The sequence below is a fragment of the Giraffa tippelskirchi genome, chromosome 9 (genome assembly GCF_054371585.1).
Source record: "Giraffa tippelskirchi isolate mGirTip1 chromosome 9, T2T-mGirTip1v1.2.pri, whole genome shotgun sequence".
In the NCBI taxonomy this organism is placed as follows: Eukaryota; Metazoa; Chordata; class Mammalia; order Artiodactyla; family Giraffidae; genus Giraffa; species Giraffa tippelskirchi.
In genome coordinates, this window is record NC_137283.1 from 46,960,662 (window position 1) to 46,974,291 (window position 13,630).

At 56.1% G+C, this 13,630-nt stretch overlaps 1 protein-coding gene across 14 annotated transcripts in view; it reads left to right on the plus strand.

Annotated features, from left to right (window-relative positions):
* The window catches only part of POC1A (POC1 centriolar protein A), a 76,389-nt gene that overhangs the window by 17,919 nt on the left and 44,840 nt on the right, over window positions 1-13,630 (plus strand). For all 14 annotated transcript variants that reach the window (XR_014064088.1, XR_014064087.1, XM_081525290.1 and 11 more), the window contains exon 7: window positions 4,516-4,649. Coding sequence is in view for 12 of the 14 variants with exons in the window: in XM_081525290.1 (XP_081381416.1) it covers window positions 4,516-4,649 (134 nt within the window). In the remaining 2 variants the exon portion in view is untranslated. The remainder of the gene's footprint in view (window positions 1-4,515; window positions 4,650-13,630) is intronic.

The window sequence follows — 13,630 nt, forward strand, 5'->3', positions numbered from 1 at the left end:
CCCTGAATAGCAGCTGTCCCCCACCACAAGAGGCAGAGGGATCCCTGGGAGGCTGAATCCCCAAGAAGGGCTCCCAGCCCCTTGACAGCAGGCCCCTAAGTTGTTTTCTGATCCCTTAAGACACCCAGGGGAAAGTTTTTAAGGCCGGTGATGTCCAGTGTCTCCCCTGATTGGGGTTTGAGTGTATAAGGCTGTTGTGCTTTTCTAAGAAATTGGTTCGTGATACTATAGTGTGTGGCCAGCAGGTCCAGGCTGCCTGTGGCCACCCACCAAAATCTTGCTCTGTGGAGGGTACTTCCCATCCCGTGTTGGGGTGTTAGAATCACTTTGGGCGACAGCAGGTGGCTGGCACCCTTTGTGTCAGGTGAGGAGTATCTTGCTCTGGCCTGTCACTGCAGGGAGCAGTTCTGATTTCCCAATTCAGCAAGGAGTTGGTGGGGCACTGGAGCCCCGGGAGTGCCAGTCCCCATGGAGTTGGCTTAGGCGCCATATGCTCGGAGCCCACACTAAGACTGTTCAGACATCTGAGCAGCCTTGTCCCAGATCCCTTTATGTGCTTTGTGGTTTCCAGGCACGTGTGTGTTCGATATCCAGGAACAGGCCTGGATGGTCAGCAGGGCAGGGCTGCTCCCCATTTCACAGATGGGGTGTTTGAGGCTTGCCTGGGTTATGCAGCGAAGAAGCTGCGGGTTCCTCATACTGTGTTGATTCCAGTCATTTACTTGCCCAAGGCCTCTGAGAGGACTTGGCTCTCTCCAGAAGCTCCAGTTAGAGCTCAGAGTCCCAGCTTCTCTGTACACTGGTCCTTAGCAACCCCCTGGATGCCCCGCCCTACCCCAGACATGGTCATGGAAGGTTTTAAAGCTTCTGTGTAGCCAGCAGGGCAGGTCTGCACCCTTTTTGGGTTTTGGAGACTGAAAGGGTTGATCGTGAGGCCAGGCACTGTCCCACCTGATCTGGCCAACTCACTGCCTCTCCCCCACCTTCCCTGAGCCAGCGTTCACACAACATTCTTGAAGAACAGTGTTTGGAGTGTCCTTTGCTGCTGGTATCAGAGCACCTTCATCGGGTGAACCCATAGCTCTTGTAAGCCCACAGCCTCTGTGTCACTTGTGATGCCAGTTGTGTTGTGAGAGCCACCCTGGGTGGTAAGCGCCGAGCCCAGCGCTGGCGTGGCCTGTCCCCGGAAGGGACTTGCTGCTTGGGCACCTGAATCCCTTGGCCAGTTTGGAGACCATTGGGCAGGAGGGCAGGTTTGCTGAGGGTTCAGCAGGAAGAGCTGTGCAGGCAAGTTGTGGATACCCAGGTGTCCCCTTAGGCTGCAGGCTGTGACCTGTTCCAGTACTGGGGGCAGGGTCTGCAGTGACCTCAGGCCCCCTCCCTGGCCCCCTGGTGACCTATAGGACCTCGAGCTGGTACATCTCTGACCGTAAGTTGGCGTCCCTTCTCTGGGGTAGCAGTGGGGGTGGGGTGTAGCCCACAGCTGTGCCCGATTGGCAGCCTGCCATCAGCTGTCACTCATGTCTGCCATGGAGCCAGGCGGAGGGCCTGTAGCTTCGGGATTGGTGAAAAGTGGATTGTTTGTGGGCCATCACTGCTCAGGGTTTTGTGACAGGAGGCTCACTCCCTCGTGGGGCAGCTGGGCCTCCGTCGTGCAGGGGGACTGTTGTGCAGGGCTAATTCTTATGAGGCTTCCCTGACATAGTCCCACCCTCTGCAGAGCCGGAGAAGCTGCCCCAGGCTGACGTGGCTGGAGGATGAGGCAGCTGAGCGAGTGGGGAGAGGGGGTTGGTTCTGGGGTCTGGCACATATCCAAAAGCCCGGCTTCCTAGGCTGAGCCCTCTTCTGGAGTAAACGGTTCCAGGTATTTCTACTCCAGCCAAGAGGCCTTTGCTACTCCTGCCATTTATCGTGGAGCAAGGCTTCGGGCATCCTTCCTCAGGGAGGAGGGTTAGTTCCCTCCCTTGGGTGGGCTTGGCCAGGTGGGAGGCCCTGGCTTGGTAGCCACGCCCTGCCCCTGCCATCTGGCTGGTGCTGCAAGCCCTGTGCTCCCTGAGCTTGCCTCCCCGCCCCATCCTGCTGCTGGCTCTCCCAACTTTGTCTCAGGTAGGGGCGGGGGCGGCACTCATGCCAGCGCAGGCTGCCAGGGGCTGCAGAAACAAGAATAGTGTGCCGTTCTCCAGGCTCAGGGAGGCAGAAGTGCCAGGAGCAGCATTTTGAGGAGGCCCAAGAGGAGATGGGGGTGTGGTGAGGTGGGGGGGGGGAGCGCGGTGCACAGCTGACTCTCCACACTTTCTGCTGTGGGGCTGGGGGCTCAGGGGATCCTGCTGTGTTTGCCTCCCCCCAACCCCGACTTCACTGCTAGTGTGAAGCTGCTTTCTGGCAAGCACAGCCCCTCAGGATCAGGGCACTGGCTCGCAGCCTAGAGACGCACAACCTGAAGTGCATGCAGGACCCTGTCTCCTGCTCCCCAGACTTGACACTCTTTCAGGGTGAAGGAAGGATTCACTTTTTAAACATTTACTCAATTGTGTTATCATAGTGACTGTATACTAATGCTGAAAAAATACATTCTGGAAGTATGTAGATGAACAATTAGAGGTCCCCCTATTCCTGTCCTCAGAGAGAAGTGCTGCTCTGTGTCAGGAGCTTCAGTCCACACTTCTTCTGGGTCTGCACACGTGGGTGTTGCCCCGCATGTGGGGAGTCTTGGTCACACTCTGTGCGCTCTTCATGTTCTTTCTGCTACTGTGTGTGGCTGGTGCCTGTTCAGTTCAGCTGGGGTTGCTATGACTTTTTTCCTCTGCTCTCCATGCCCCTATTTTTGTTAAGCACCGAGGTGCCGCCCCTTGGCCCTTGGCCCTGGGTGTAGGAGTGTGTTGGGCTGTGGGGGCTCTGGACTCTGGCTCCAGGAGCTGGCTCTGGGGACCCCTGCAGCCCTGCTCCAGGCCATCTCTTGGAGTTCCTGGTGCTGAGAGTGTTCAGACCTAAATATTGTGTTACATAAAGTCCTGGCTCTCTCCCCTAAGTGTGCTCAGGAACGTGAATCCACAGTCCCCGGCGTCTGCATGTTGGCCGGACTAGTGTTTGAGGGGCTCCGTGCACCTCTATCAGCTCTGTGGAGGGCTAGTTCATGGTGGCGGTGTTTATTGGCCCAGCAGTGGTTCCTGCACACTTACATGTGAGGATGAAGGGTGTTGGTTTTAGAATTTGCCTTTATATTTATGGCTGTTCTGACTTAGTGGGTTCACGGTTACTGTAGTCCCACTGATTGCTGCCCCAACCCACCACCCACCCCCAGGCCAGTAGTAGTGGTTATGAAGGCACCAGGTCTTCCTCAGCAGCTGCTCTAAGAAGCTGTGATGTGGCTGGCTGGTCCACGCACTGCCTATCCCCGTGTGTCCTGTCTAGGTCCCACTCACCAACTGCTTTTTGAGACCCGTTCAGTGTCAGGCCTTGAGCCAGGATCCAACACAGCCCCTGCCTGGTGGAGCACATGGTCTCTAGGGGACCCAGTGGGGAATGAAATAACTGCACATAAATGCAACACCTTTGCTTTGAAGAGGCTCATGGTGCTTCAGGAGGCCAAAACAAGGCCCTGATGGCAAGGTCAGGGGAGGCTTCCCTGGGGTGGTAACTGAACATTGAGCTGCAGGGTCAGGGGAAGAGGCCAGCCAGGGTCTTCCCAGCCCAAGGGGAGCAAAGGGTAGGAAGGTCCCCCAGCTAGGGAGCCGACAGGGCTGCGGGTCAGATCTTGGAGAGTGAGGGACACCAGCCTGGATGGTGGGGCTTGGGCTAGAGTAGTGGGGAAGAGTCACAGAGAGGCTTGAGCTGTTCAGGGGTTTAAGTGGCAGGACCTGGAGTAGTGTGGGATGCCTGGGGTGGTGGAGAGGGGCATCAGGGCTCACTCTGTACAGACGCCTCCCAGGCATCACCTGGTAGCATCCCCACAGCACCCTAAGGTGGGTGCTGGGCCGCAGAAGGAGAAACAAGCTCCGTGTGTCAGGGTGGGCCAGTCGGGAGGCTGGGATCAGAACCCCAGCCTGACTGGCTCCCGAGAGCTTGTCTTCACTGTCTTCTCACCCGCCCCACTCACGTTCTTTCCCTCGGGGCAGGGGCATCGTATTGGCATTTCAGGGGTTTTCTTTTCCATTTGGTTTCCCTGAAGTGGCAGCGTGTGAGACAGAGTGAGGGTTATGTTCAAGCACTCTGTTCGTCTCTAGCTTGATGGCTTGCTGAGAAGGGAGAGGCGGAGGGATGGCTTGGTCCTCTGGCCTTGCCCCACGTGCTCCCACCTGCCCTGTGTCTCCCGCCGCCTGCCCTTGGCTCTGGGTGGGTCTCCTTCTGTCCCCTGCTCGTGCTGCCCTCCTGGAAAGTCCTTGGGAGGCTCCTCACAGCAGCTCGGGGTGATGGCTGCCCTGGCCCAGCCCTGTGCAGAGCCTTGGTTGGTCCCGCATGCCATCTTCTGGCTTCACGGGCCTCCCAGCCTGCGCCTGACAGCCGTCCTTCCCCCAGTGCACAGTGCAGCAGTGAACGCCCTCTCCTTCCACCCGTCGGGGAACTACCTGGTCACGGCTTCCAGCGACTCAACTCTGAAGATCCTGGACCTCATGGAGGGCCGGCTGCTCTACACACTCCACGGCCATCAGGTGAGGGCGTCAGCCTGGGCGGGATGGTGTGGGGTGGGCTGGAGGTGCCGCCTCAAGGTGACCCTTCCCTTGGCGCCTGATGGGGGGTGTTGGGTGTTTTGCGTGCCCCCACAGCCTGGGCAGTGAGGTGAGGTGCAGAAACAGGTTTCCTACCCACGAGAGCTGTGACCTCTGCAGAAGTGCTGGCCCTGGGGCAGCAGTTGAGGAAGGAGCACAGGGGTTCAGTTGGATGGGGGTGGGGAGGGAGGCATCTGGATGTGGTTGGCAGGGTTTCTCTAGGAGCTGAATGGAGTCTGTCCCAGGTGACCTCCAGCCTCCCTTGGTGGCATGGTTGAGGACAGCCCTGGGACCCATTCCGTGAACAGCCATCAAGCTTCCTGGAGTTCTTTGGAGGCAGAAACAACAGATGCCTTGCAGAGGTGGGCATGAAGGAGGGAAATCTTCCCACACATTTGCTGAGGAATTCCCGGAGTTGAATCAAGGAGGCCTTCTCTTTGAGCCGCTTTTAGCAGCACAGCCGTGCCTTGACTCCCTGTGTGGGCAGTGTCTGGGCATGGGCCCCGGTGGGTGGGCTGTGGGAGGTAGGCTGCCTAAGGCTCTGCCCCACAGCCACCCTGGGTTTGGCTGAGTGTCTCCTGAGCAGAGTGGTCATCAGAGTGTCTCCTGTTGGGACAGAGACCGGAGCATTTCCGTTTGTCCACTTCTCTGTTTGTGAGCAGGCGCAGGCAGAATGGAGAGTGGGGGTGCTCTCGAGGGCTGAGGGAGGCTCTGGGAGGCTCATGTCTCTTGGCCAGCAGCTAGGTGTGAGGTGTCTACCCCAGGGCCCTCTGGATCCCAGTGCCACCTGAGTTGGGGTATATAGGGCCTTGGCTGGGTCTTGCGGGAGCACAGGCCTTTTCTTCTGCTTCCTTGGAACATGGAGGCCACTTGCTGTCAGCCATGGTGACCCATTGTCTGTCAGAGACGTGTCTGGTGTGCAGGAGCCGCGGACCTGTTTCCCCTAATGTTGACACATCTAGGCGTCATGTGTGGCCACTGGGCTGAGGTGACTGCTGCTCTTGTTGTCAGCCTGTGGTTAGCCCTTTGGAAATTTGATTACTTAACATTCATGCATAAACAGTTTTGGATCTTATAACCAGGAGGGCATTTGAAAACCATGTGAAAGCTGCTACCCCTTGTGTTCTGATGATAAAGAAGGAAAAGCAATGCACGGAAGTACTGTGCAGACAGGTGCATACCAAGTGATCACCCCGTTCTTTCTTTTTTCTTGTGAGCGTTCTTTAGACAGCTGACTCACCTCTGAGCCTGAGAAGCCTTGAATGCAGCGTTTACAAGGGCATTCCTGTGCTCAGGCCCAGCATCAGCACATAGGGGAACCCTGTGGATGTTGTTCTCCCAGAGAGCCAAGACAGGGGCCAAGATAAATCGTGTGGTTGCCTGTTGAACCTGGAACGTGGGAGCTAGGCTGAGGACAACTGGTAGTTTGGGGTGTGGAGAAAGGGAAATGGCTCCAAGAATCAGTTCTTCCTCAGGGCACTAGGCTTGCCGTGCCCAGAGGAAGGGGGAAGAAAGAGAAGCAAGCTTACCCCTATTCATCTCGCTGTCCCTTTGTCCATTTGTCATCCGCTCCCCAGCTCGCTGGGCTGGGCATCAGGGGTATGAAATGGATATGGTGGTCCCATCCCCTGGGGCTCATGCCTGGCAAGCAGGGGACTCCCTGGGGCCATCAGCAGAGCTGAGGTAGCATGAGATGCATTAGGAAACGAGGAGAGGCAGGTTGAGTCTTGGGTGGTACTTGGAGGGCTAGATGAAGCAGGGTGGGCTTCTCCCCCAGAGTGCTGCTCAGATCAAAGTGGGAATTGGAGGGTGAGGCTCACATTTGTTTCTGTTCTGACCCTTGAAAATCCCTACCAAATACAGACACTTAGCACTGGTGTGCTCCAGGCCTTAGGGGCCTGGGTTTGGGGCATTTATAGTCGGCTAAGGGTGCCTTCCTTAGAAAAGATAGTGCAGTTGAGCAGCTTTGATTGGGGCAGTTGTTAAAAACAGCCTGCCAGCCAACCTGAATACCTAGAGCAGGTGGACATCTGGGCTGGGAGCAGGAGTGGCTTTTCTCTCCCTGAGGGGACAGATCTGTGGAGGTTGGACCTGTGTTGTCACGGGGAGCCATTGTGCTCTGTAAATGTCCCTGACCTGTGAGGGGCTGTAACGTGCTATCGAGCCAGAGTGGTTCCACTCCAGGAATCAGTTCTTGGACACCTGTGTTGCCCCTTTGGAGAATGTATCGCCCTGGCCAAGCCCCAGGAAGAGGGCCTGTGCTGTGGCTGAGAAGTGCGGCTCTACCTGCGTGCTCTGTGCAGCGTCTGGTCTGAGGCTCCCCGCTCGTGAAGTGTCCCCGGCCCCATCCTCCAGGAAGATGTGCTGTACTCCTTGGTGACTTGAGCTTCCACATTCTGTTCCGGGAGGCGACTGAGGGCCTCACCCAGCACAGCTGTCACTGGCCACTTCCTAAAACCTGTGGCTGAGCAGCTCTGTGGCTCCCTAGTGGCCTCGGATGCCCAGGGATTCTGTCCAATGAAGTAGTTGGCAGATTTGAAAGCACCTTTGCGTCCTGGTGGGGGAACCGAGGCCCAGAGAATGGTCTGTGCAGCTTAGGGTTGTCGAACGGGGATAATTAACTACATCTACAGTCGAACGGGGATAATTAACTACATCTACAGTTTCCACCACACCCGCAGACCTCATACGTATAACTGTTAGAAGTTGAGTTGTAATCTCATTCTTGTTTTTATTAATAGATCACTGGTCTGTGTAGGAGGCCAGCAGTCCTCATGGCTTCTTGTGTTCCAGCCTCATTGTTGGATGACAGCGTTTTGGTCAGTGGGAGAGGGATCCCCATGAAGCTTTGGTTTGGACTTGAGGACTTACTTGTGATCGCCCTCGGGCAGAGCCCCGAGGGAGCTTTAGAGGGAGGGCTGTGGAGTTATTCTGCCCCGTGGAGCAGCAACCCCCTTGGGCCGCTAGTTCCACACCTGTGAGAAGGTACAGTGCAGGCCGGGGTCAGAGGCCAGCTGAGAGAAGCCAGCCACAGGGAGCTGGTGCTGGAGTGAACCAGACCCTGACCAAGAGAGGGGGCTCTGTGTGTGCCAAGGAAGTGTCTATGTCCTGCGAGAGGGCCGGCCTGAGCCACCTTTCATGGGGGAAGAGCAAGGAAGGGTCAGAGTGGAGAAGGAAGGGTCAGGGGAGGCAGAGCTGTTGGGCAGAAGCTCTCTTGCCCTGGGTTGAAGCCAGAAATCTGCTGTCTCCTGAAGGCACAGGAGCACCAGGACGGCCATGTGCAAGCGCAAAGCTAAGATCAGGATCCCCTGAGGTGGCCTGGGTCTCTTGGGCTGGGTGTGTGTGCAGCACCCAGGGCAGCTGGTGCCCCAGGGGTCTGACTCTGTTGGCAGTTTGGTGTATGACTGGCCACACTTCCATTGGCCCATGAGGGGCTGGCTGACTTGTGGGGTTGGGGGCGGACATGAGTTACTAGTTTGTTGTAAGCCTAAAGGATTCTGGGGCTTTCCCCCTGCAGTCCCGGCTTTGGGATTCTGAGCCACAAAGGGCAATTCAGGAGGTGCGACTGGTGACTGAGCGAGGCTCCTGCCTCTTGGGAGCTTGCATCACACATGCTGTGCGCCTGAAGCAGCTCCTTGGCTGCTGCTGGGGCTCATGTGGCTCTTGAGAGACTTCTTTTGGGTGAGTATCCCTAAGTGATTTGGGGAACAGGCCAGAGAGCTGGGCAGGCCCCTTACTGGCTCCAGCCCAAGTGGGCCCTGGCCTTTCGATAGCCCTGCTGCTGTTGCTGCTTGAGAGCAGCAGGTCTGCAAACTCCAGCAGAGCAGACAGTGCCCTTTGCCAGGGCAGGGATGTGGGAGGGGCCGAGGAACCTTTTGGGGTTGAGAGGTGAGGTAGCCTTCTGCCTCCATGTGAGTCTGCCATTCAGGTGGAGGAGAGTGAACAGAGTGGGGAGGCACTGCCAACCTGGGTATGGGGCACTGCCTTCCTTCCTCCACCTTCTCCCCTGGGGACACCGGGGCAATTTCTCTCTCAGTGATCTTGTGGAAAGGAGCCCTCACGGTCACCTTTGCTAGCTGCTTTGACCGAGGCCAAATGTCTGATATATTTTATTGGGGAGAGTTCACAGCCTTGTCTGATGCCCAGCTCTCTGAGGAACCATCCTAGTATTTCCAGGACTGAACTGCTTATACCAACCTGTTTCTGGTTTAGAAAAGATGCGAGACACTCTCCCATCTTGTTCAGCCAGAAAAGCATGAGTTTTGGGGGGCCACAAAAGGGAGGAAAGGTCTTGGGTGTTGGGATCAAACCATTCTGGCCATCTCTTACCCTTTGACAGTGGTCAAGACCTTGCCTTTGCCAGCCTTTCCTCCTCTAAGAATGACGCCTGTACCTGTCATAATGGGAGAGGATGTCTGTGTTGCTCAGCACCAGACATAGTAGGTCCTCACCGGGGTCAGTCCCTTTTCTGTGAAGCTCTTGGAAAATGACCCCGTGCTGTTCTAGGTGAGAGCTCTTTTTTCTAAAATATTTATTTATTTTGCTGTGCTGGGTCTTAGTTGTGACACTTGGGATCTTTAGTTGTGGCGTGTGGGATCTAGTTCCCTGACCAGGAATCGAATCCAGGCCCCCTGTATTGGGAGTGCAAGTCTTAGCCACTGGACCACCAGGGAAGTCCCTAGGTGAGAGCTCTTTAACAGACAGTTTACAGTGTCTGTTACGGGTATGGTCCTGGCACCATGGGCGGACAGTTTTTGTTAGGAAACTGAGTACATGATAGGGGGCTCTGATGACAACCCCTTGTGATGGGTGGGTCAGGGCCATGGCCATCAGCCCTTTTCCGTCTGAGATGGGACGTGTCCATTTCCCCTCCTCCCATTCACCCCCAGAATCTCTGTAGGGTTTGTCTGGCTTCTTATTTTGCTTAGGGTTGTTCTCATCCACTCCATAACGTCCTCTCACTCTGACTTGACTTTTGTCCATAGCTCCTAAAATCCATTCCCCAGTGGGTGGGGTACAGTGATTCCCTGACCCAAAAGTCCTTGTCCCACCAGCTGCCCTGAGTGGTTTGGCCTACTGCTGTTTTAGTCTCCAGGTCTACTTGCATGGCCCTTCTTTAATTGGGTCTCTTCCAGGACCTGACCCCTGGAGGACAGCCTGGTATCTGATGGCACTGGGCTGTCTGCAGAGGACAGTGTCCTCTTTGAGACTCTGGCAAGTCTTGCCCCTGGGGATCCGCCTAGACCGGGACAGTTAGGCAGGAGGGAAGGGAGTCCCTGCTTCTTGCTGGAGCCAGTACAGACTTCGGGGTGTCACTGCACGGGAGCCTCCTTATCCCACCACACCCCTCACTTCGCAGTGGAGAGGGCTTTCCCACCAACTGCCCCAAGCAAGGCCCCCCCCCGCCCCCCGCAGAGTTCTGTGTGGCAAACGTAGGGACAGTGTGCTAGAAATACAGATTTATTTTTCTGTATTTTCCGAAACATAATCTCGAGCCATGCTCATTTCGTTTTCGTCCCCAGAGCTATTTGGGAGAGGATGGTAGGTGGGGCGTGGGTGGGGAGTTAAATCTGGTGCTTGTGGCTGTGCAGTTGGAGTCGTGTCTCTGTGGAGTGATGGGGCCACACAGGGACCAGCAGGCCCGTGGTTCCCCACACCACAGTGGCCCTCTGTGGGGCAGGGCCCAGAACCCCAAACTGGGTCAGCTGTCTGTCTGTACCAGGGGCTGAGCTCAGTTGTTGAGAAATCACAGGCTCTGCGAATGGGTCGGCTGATGCTACTGGCAGCTTATGCCTTGCTGGGGCCTGCGCTGGAGCTGGGGAAGTGGCATTAAGGGGGGCTCACCTTCCAGGAGGAGACACGGCAGCTGGACAGAGTGCCTATGCATATGGGCCACCCCCCAGCTGCCCCAGGTGGAAGGCTATTCTCAGAACAGGCCCCTCCTGCCTCGTTTCTTTGCACCCTGCAGTCTTATGTAGTCGGTTAATTTGGGGGACTCGCTTTGCTGCTTGAGAGGCTTAGATCTGGCTTGGATGGCTGGGCACCTCCTGCAAGAGGTGAGGGAACATAAGAGGGAGAATAGTCCATGTGCTCCAGCTGAAGTTACCAGGAGCTCAGCCTGATCCTCTGTTCCCTGCTGGCAGCCCAGGTTAAGGGCTGGGAACAGGTGTCCTTGGCTAAGGTCAGGAGCAGACTAGGGGGCTGTTCGTTGTCCACGGGGCTCCCTAAATGGACATCCACCAGGCCACAGCAGGTTGAGTGAGCCAGTGCAGAGCCTCCCTTTTGGGTTTTTGTGGAAGACACTGTCTGGTGGGCTGGGTTACGGTGTCTCTGAGCACAGGGATCGAGGTCAGAATCAGCCACCCATGCCAGAGGCCTCCTTGATCTCCATGTATGTGTTTGATGGCCATGCTTCTATCTCTGACATGGGCATGTGGTGTGACATTCCATTGTGTTTGCTGGAAGCCAGTGAAAAACATCGGAGAAGGCAATGGCACCGCACTCCAGTACTCTTGCCTGGAAACTCCCATGGACGGAGGAGCCTGATAGGCTGCAGTCCATGGGGTTGCGAAGAGTTGGACACGACTGAGTGACTTCACTTTCACTTTTCCCTTTCATGCACTGGAGAAGGAAATGGCAACCTGCTCCAGTGTTCTTGCCTGGAGAATCCCAGGGACGGCGGAGCCTGGTGGGCTGCCATCTGTGGGGTCGCACAGAGTCAGACACGACTGAAGCGACTCAGCAGCAGCAGCAGTGAAAAACATCAAAACACTTGGGTGGTGGTGATGGGGGTGCCTGGCTGGGCCTTTGCCACTGTGGACACAATAGCCAGGGTTCAGGTATGCAGGGCCTCAGGCTGAAAGGTAAGGAGAGCGGAAAGGTCTGGACAAGCTGCGGGGGCTGCGGAGTGAGGGTCTTCAGAGCTGTGGGATCTAAACACTACGGCATCCTTTGTTTTGCCTCCCCACCGACGCTGTTGACACTTTGCTGTGTGAGTGCGAAGGAACCAGCCAGTGTGGATCCCTTGGATCTAGAGGTTGTCCAGGCGGAGGCAATGTGTGGTGAAATGATTTGGTGTGAGTCCAGCCAAGCTTGAAGGCCACGTGAGGCTGGGTCAGTGGGGAGAGGGAGTTGGGGGGCCTGGCTGCATCCAGTGCTCCCGGTGATCATCTCAGAAAAGGCTCCTACTGGCCAGATCCCAGGAGGGAATGGGGAAGGAGCTGGTTGAGTCTATGCAGCATCCCTGCCAGTAGACCTGGCCCCCATATGGGCACCCCCAGTGACAGGGTCAGGTTGGATCCACACTGCCAGGGCCCTAGCCTAGAGCTGTTGCTCAGAGTACCGCTCAGGAAGCACTGGAGAGGCCCTGGGCCTTGCCTTTGGGAAGAAACAACTTGGCAGCATGCCTTCCCTGAGCCGGTGAGTCATTGTATCAGGAGTGACCAGTTGACTGAAAGGAGCCAGTTACTGTGAAGGCAGGACAGTCTCAGAGAACACACATCATACCGGGTCCCTGCCGGGGGTGAGAGAGACTCCCCAGCCCCCAGGGTTTGGAAACTGGAATGCACTCCTCAGTAATTGCTGGGCTTCAGAGAGTCCCAGTGAAACAGGACACTGGGAGATGAAGGACAGGAAAATACTGCATAGTGGAAGCTTTGGGAATCTAAGGTGGTGCGTGCTCAGTGGCAGTCAGAGACAGATTTGTAGCCTTAAATGAATTTACTGAAAACCAAGAAAGATTTGGGTAGTCTGGGTTTCCAAAGACCTGCTGATGAGGCTTGGCATTAGGATCATCAGCAGTGGAGAGCTTGCATCTGCGTTGCAGTCCATGATGACTTTGGCCCACAGCAGAGCCCAGGGACAGCCGTTCTCTGGGCTGTGCTTCAAGTGCCCTGGAAGCTATTTTGTGCACCCTGGGTAGATGGGTAGGAGCCTTTGTGGAGGAACACTGAGGGACCTGGCATAGGAGCCATGCCATCCTCTTGGTAAATGGGCACCATTGGGGAGGACTGTGGTCCTCCACCCCGAGGGGTCCTCAGAGCACCCTTGTCGCTTGCACCCTCCCTGACATTTCCTGGGACCTGGATCTTGGGGATAGCTCTAGCTCTTCTTGCTTGGAGGACTCCCAGCACCTGCTCTCTGGTCCTGGTGCCCCTACCAGACTGGGCTGCTGGCCACATTCTTCAGTGGTCCTGCTGCTGCTTGGCTTCCAGCATCTTGTCCCCAACCTGGCATCTGGTGTTGAGTGACAACAGGAAAGAAGACTGACCCACGAGTATTTGTTTGGTTCCTTAGTTGCTGTGACTTCTTGGAAACCTGCCTTTCCTCAGCGAGCTCTGGGCTGGCAGAGAGCCCAGCTTTTTGACACACTCTGTACTATTTTCCTTCCCTTTTCTCTTTCCTTTTTGTTTTTCCTCAAAATGAAAACAGTTTTGTTGTTTCATCTTTGTATTCATGTAGTATAGCTATATACTCATTAAAATGTTGAAAGTATGGGACAGTAAAGAGATTTCTAAGACTCAAGTAAACTTGTCACCTGAAATTGCCCTCACTTAAGTCCTGTCAGCCTGTGGTGACTGTCCTCCTGGAGGGCTGTCTGGGCGATACACGACCTGCTCCCACCCTGCGCCCAGCCCTGCGCCTGCAGCCATGGTGCTCTGCTCCTGATGTTGTGTTGTCAGCCATGCAAGTGGACGTTGTTTCCCGTCAGTGAGAGTGGATCTCCTTTGTCCTGATGGGTAGGCTGCCCAGGACTCCTGGGTTCTGTGACCCCAGCCCCTGGGGCCGCACCTGCACAGGAAGGCAGAGACACAGCTGGAGGCTTCATCCCTGACCCTCAGCCCTGTCCTCCCCTCTTGGACATGTCACCCTTCAGAAGGGTAAACATGCAGACCGCGCCTGAGGATTACGTGTGTCACTGCAAG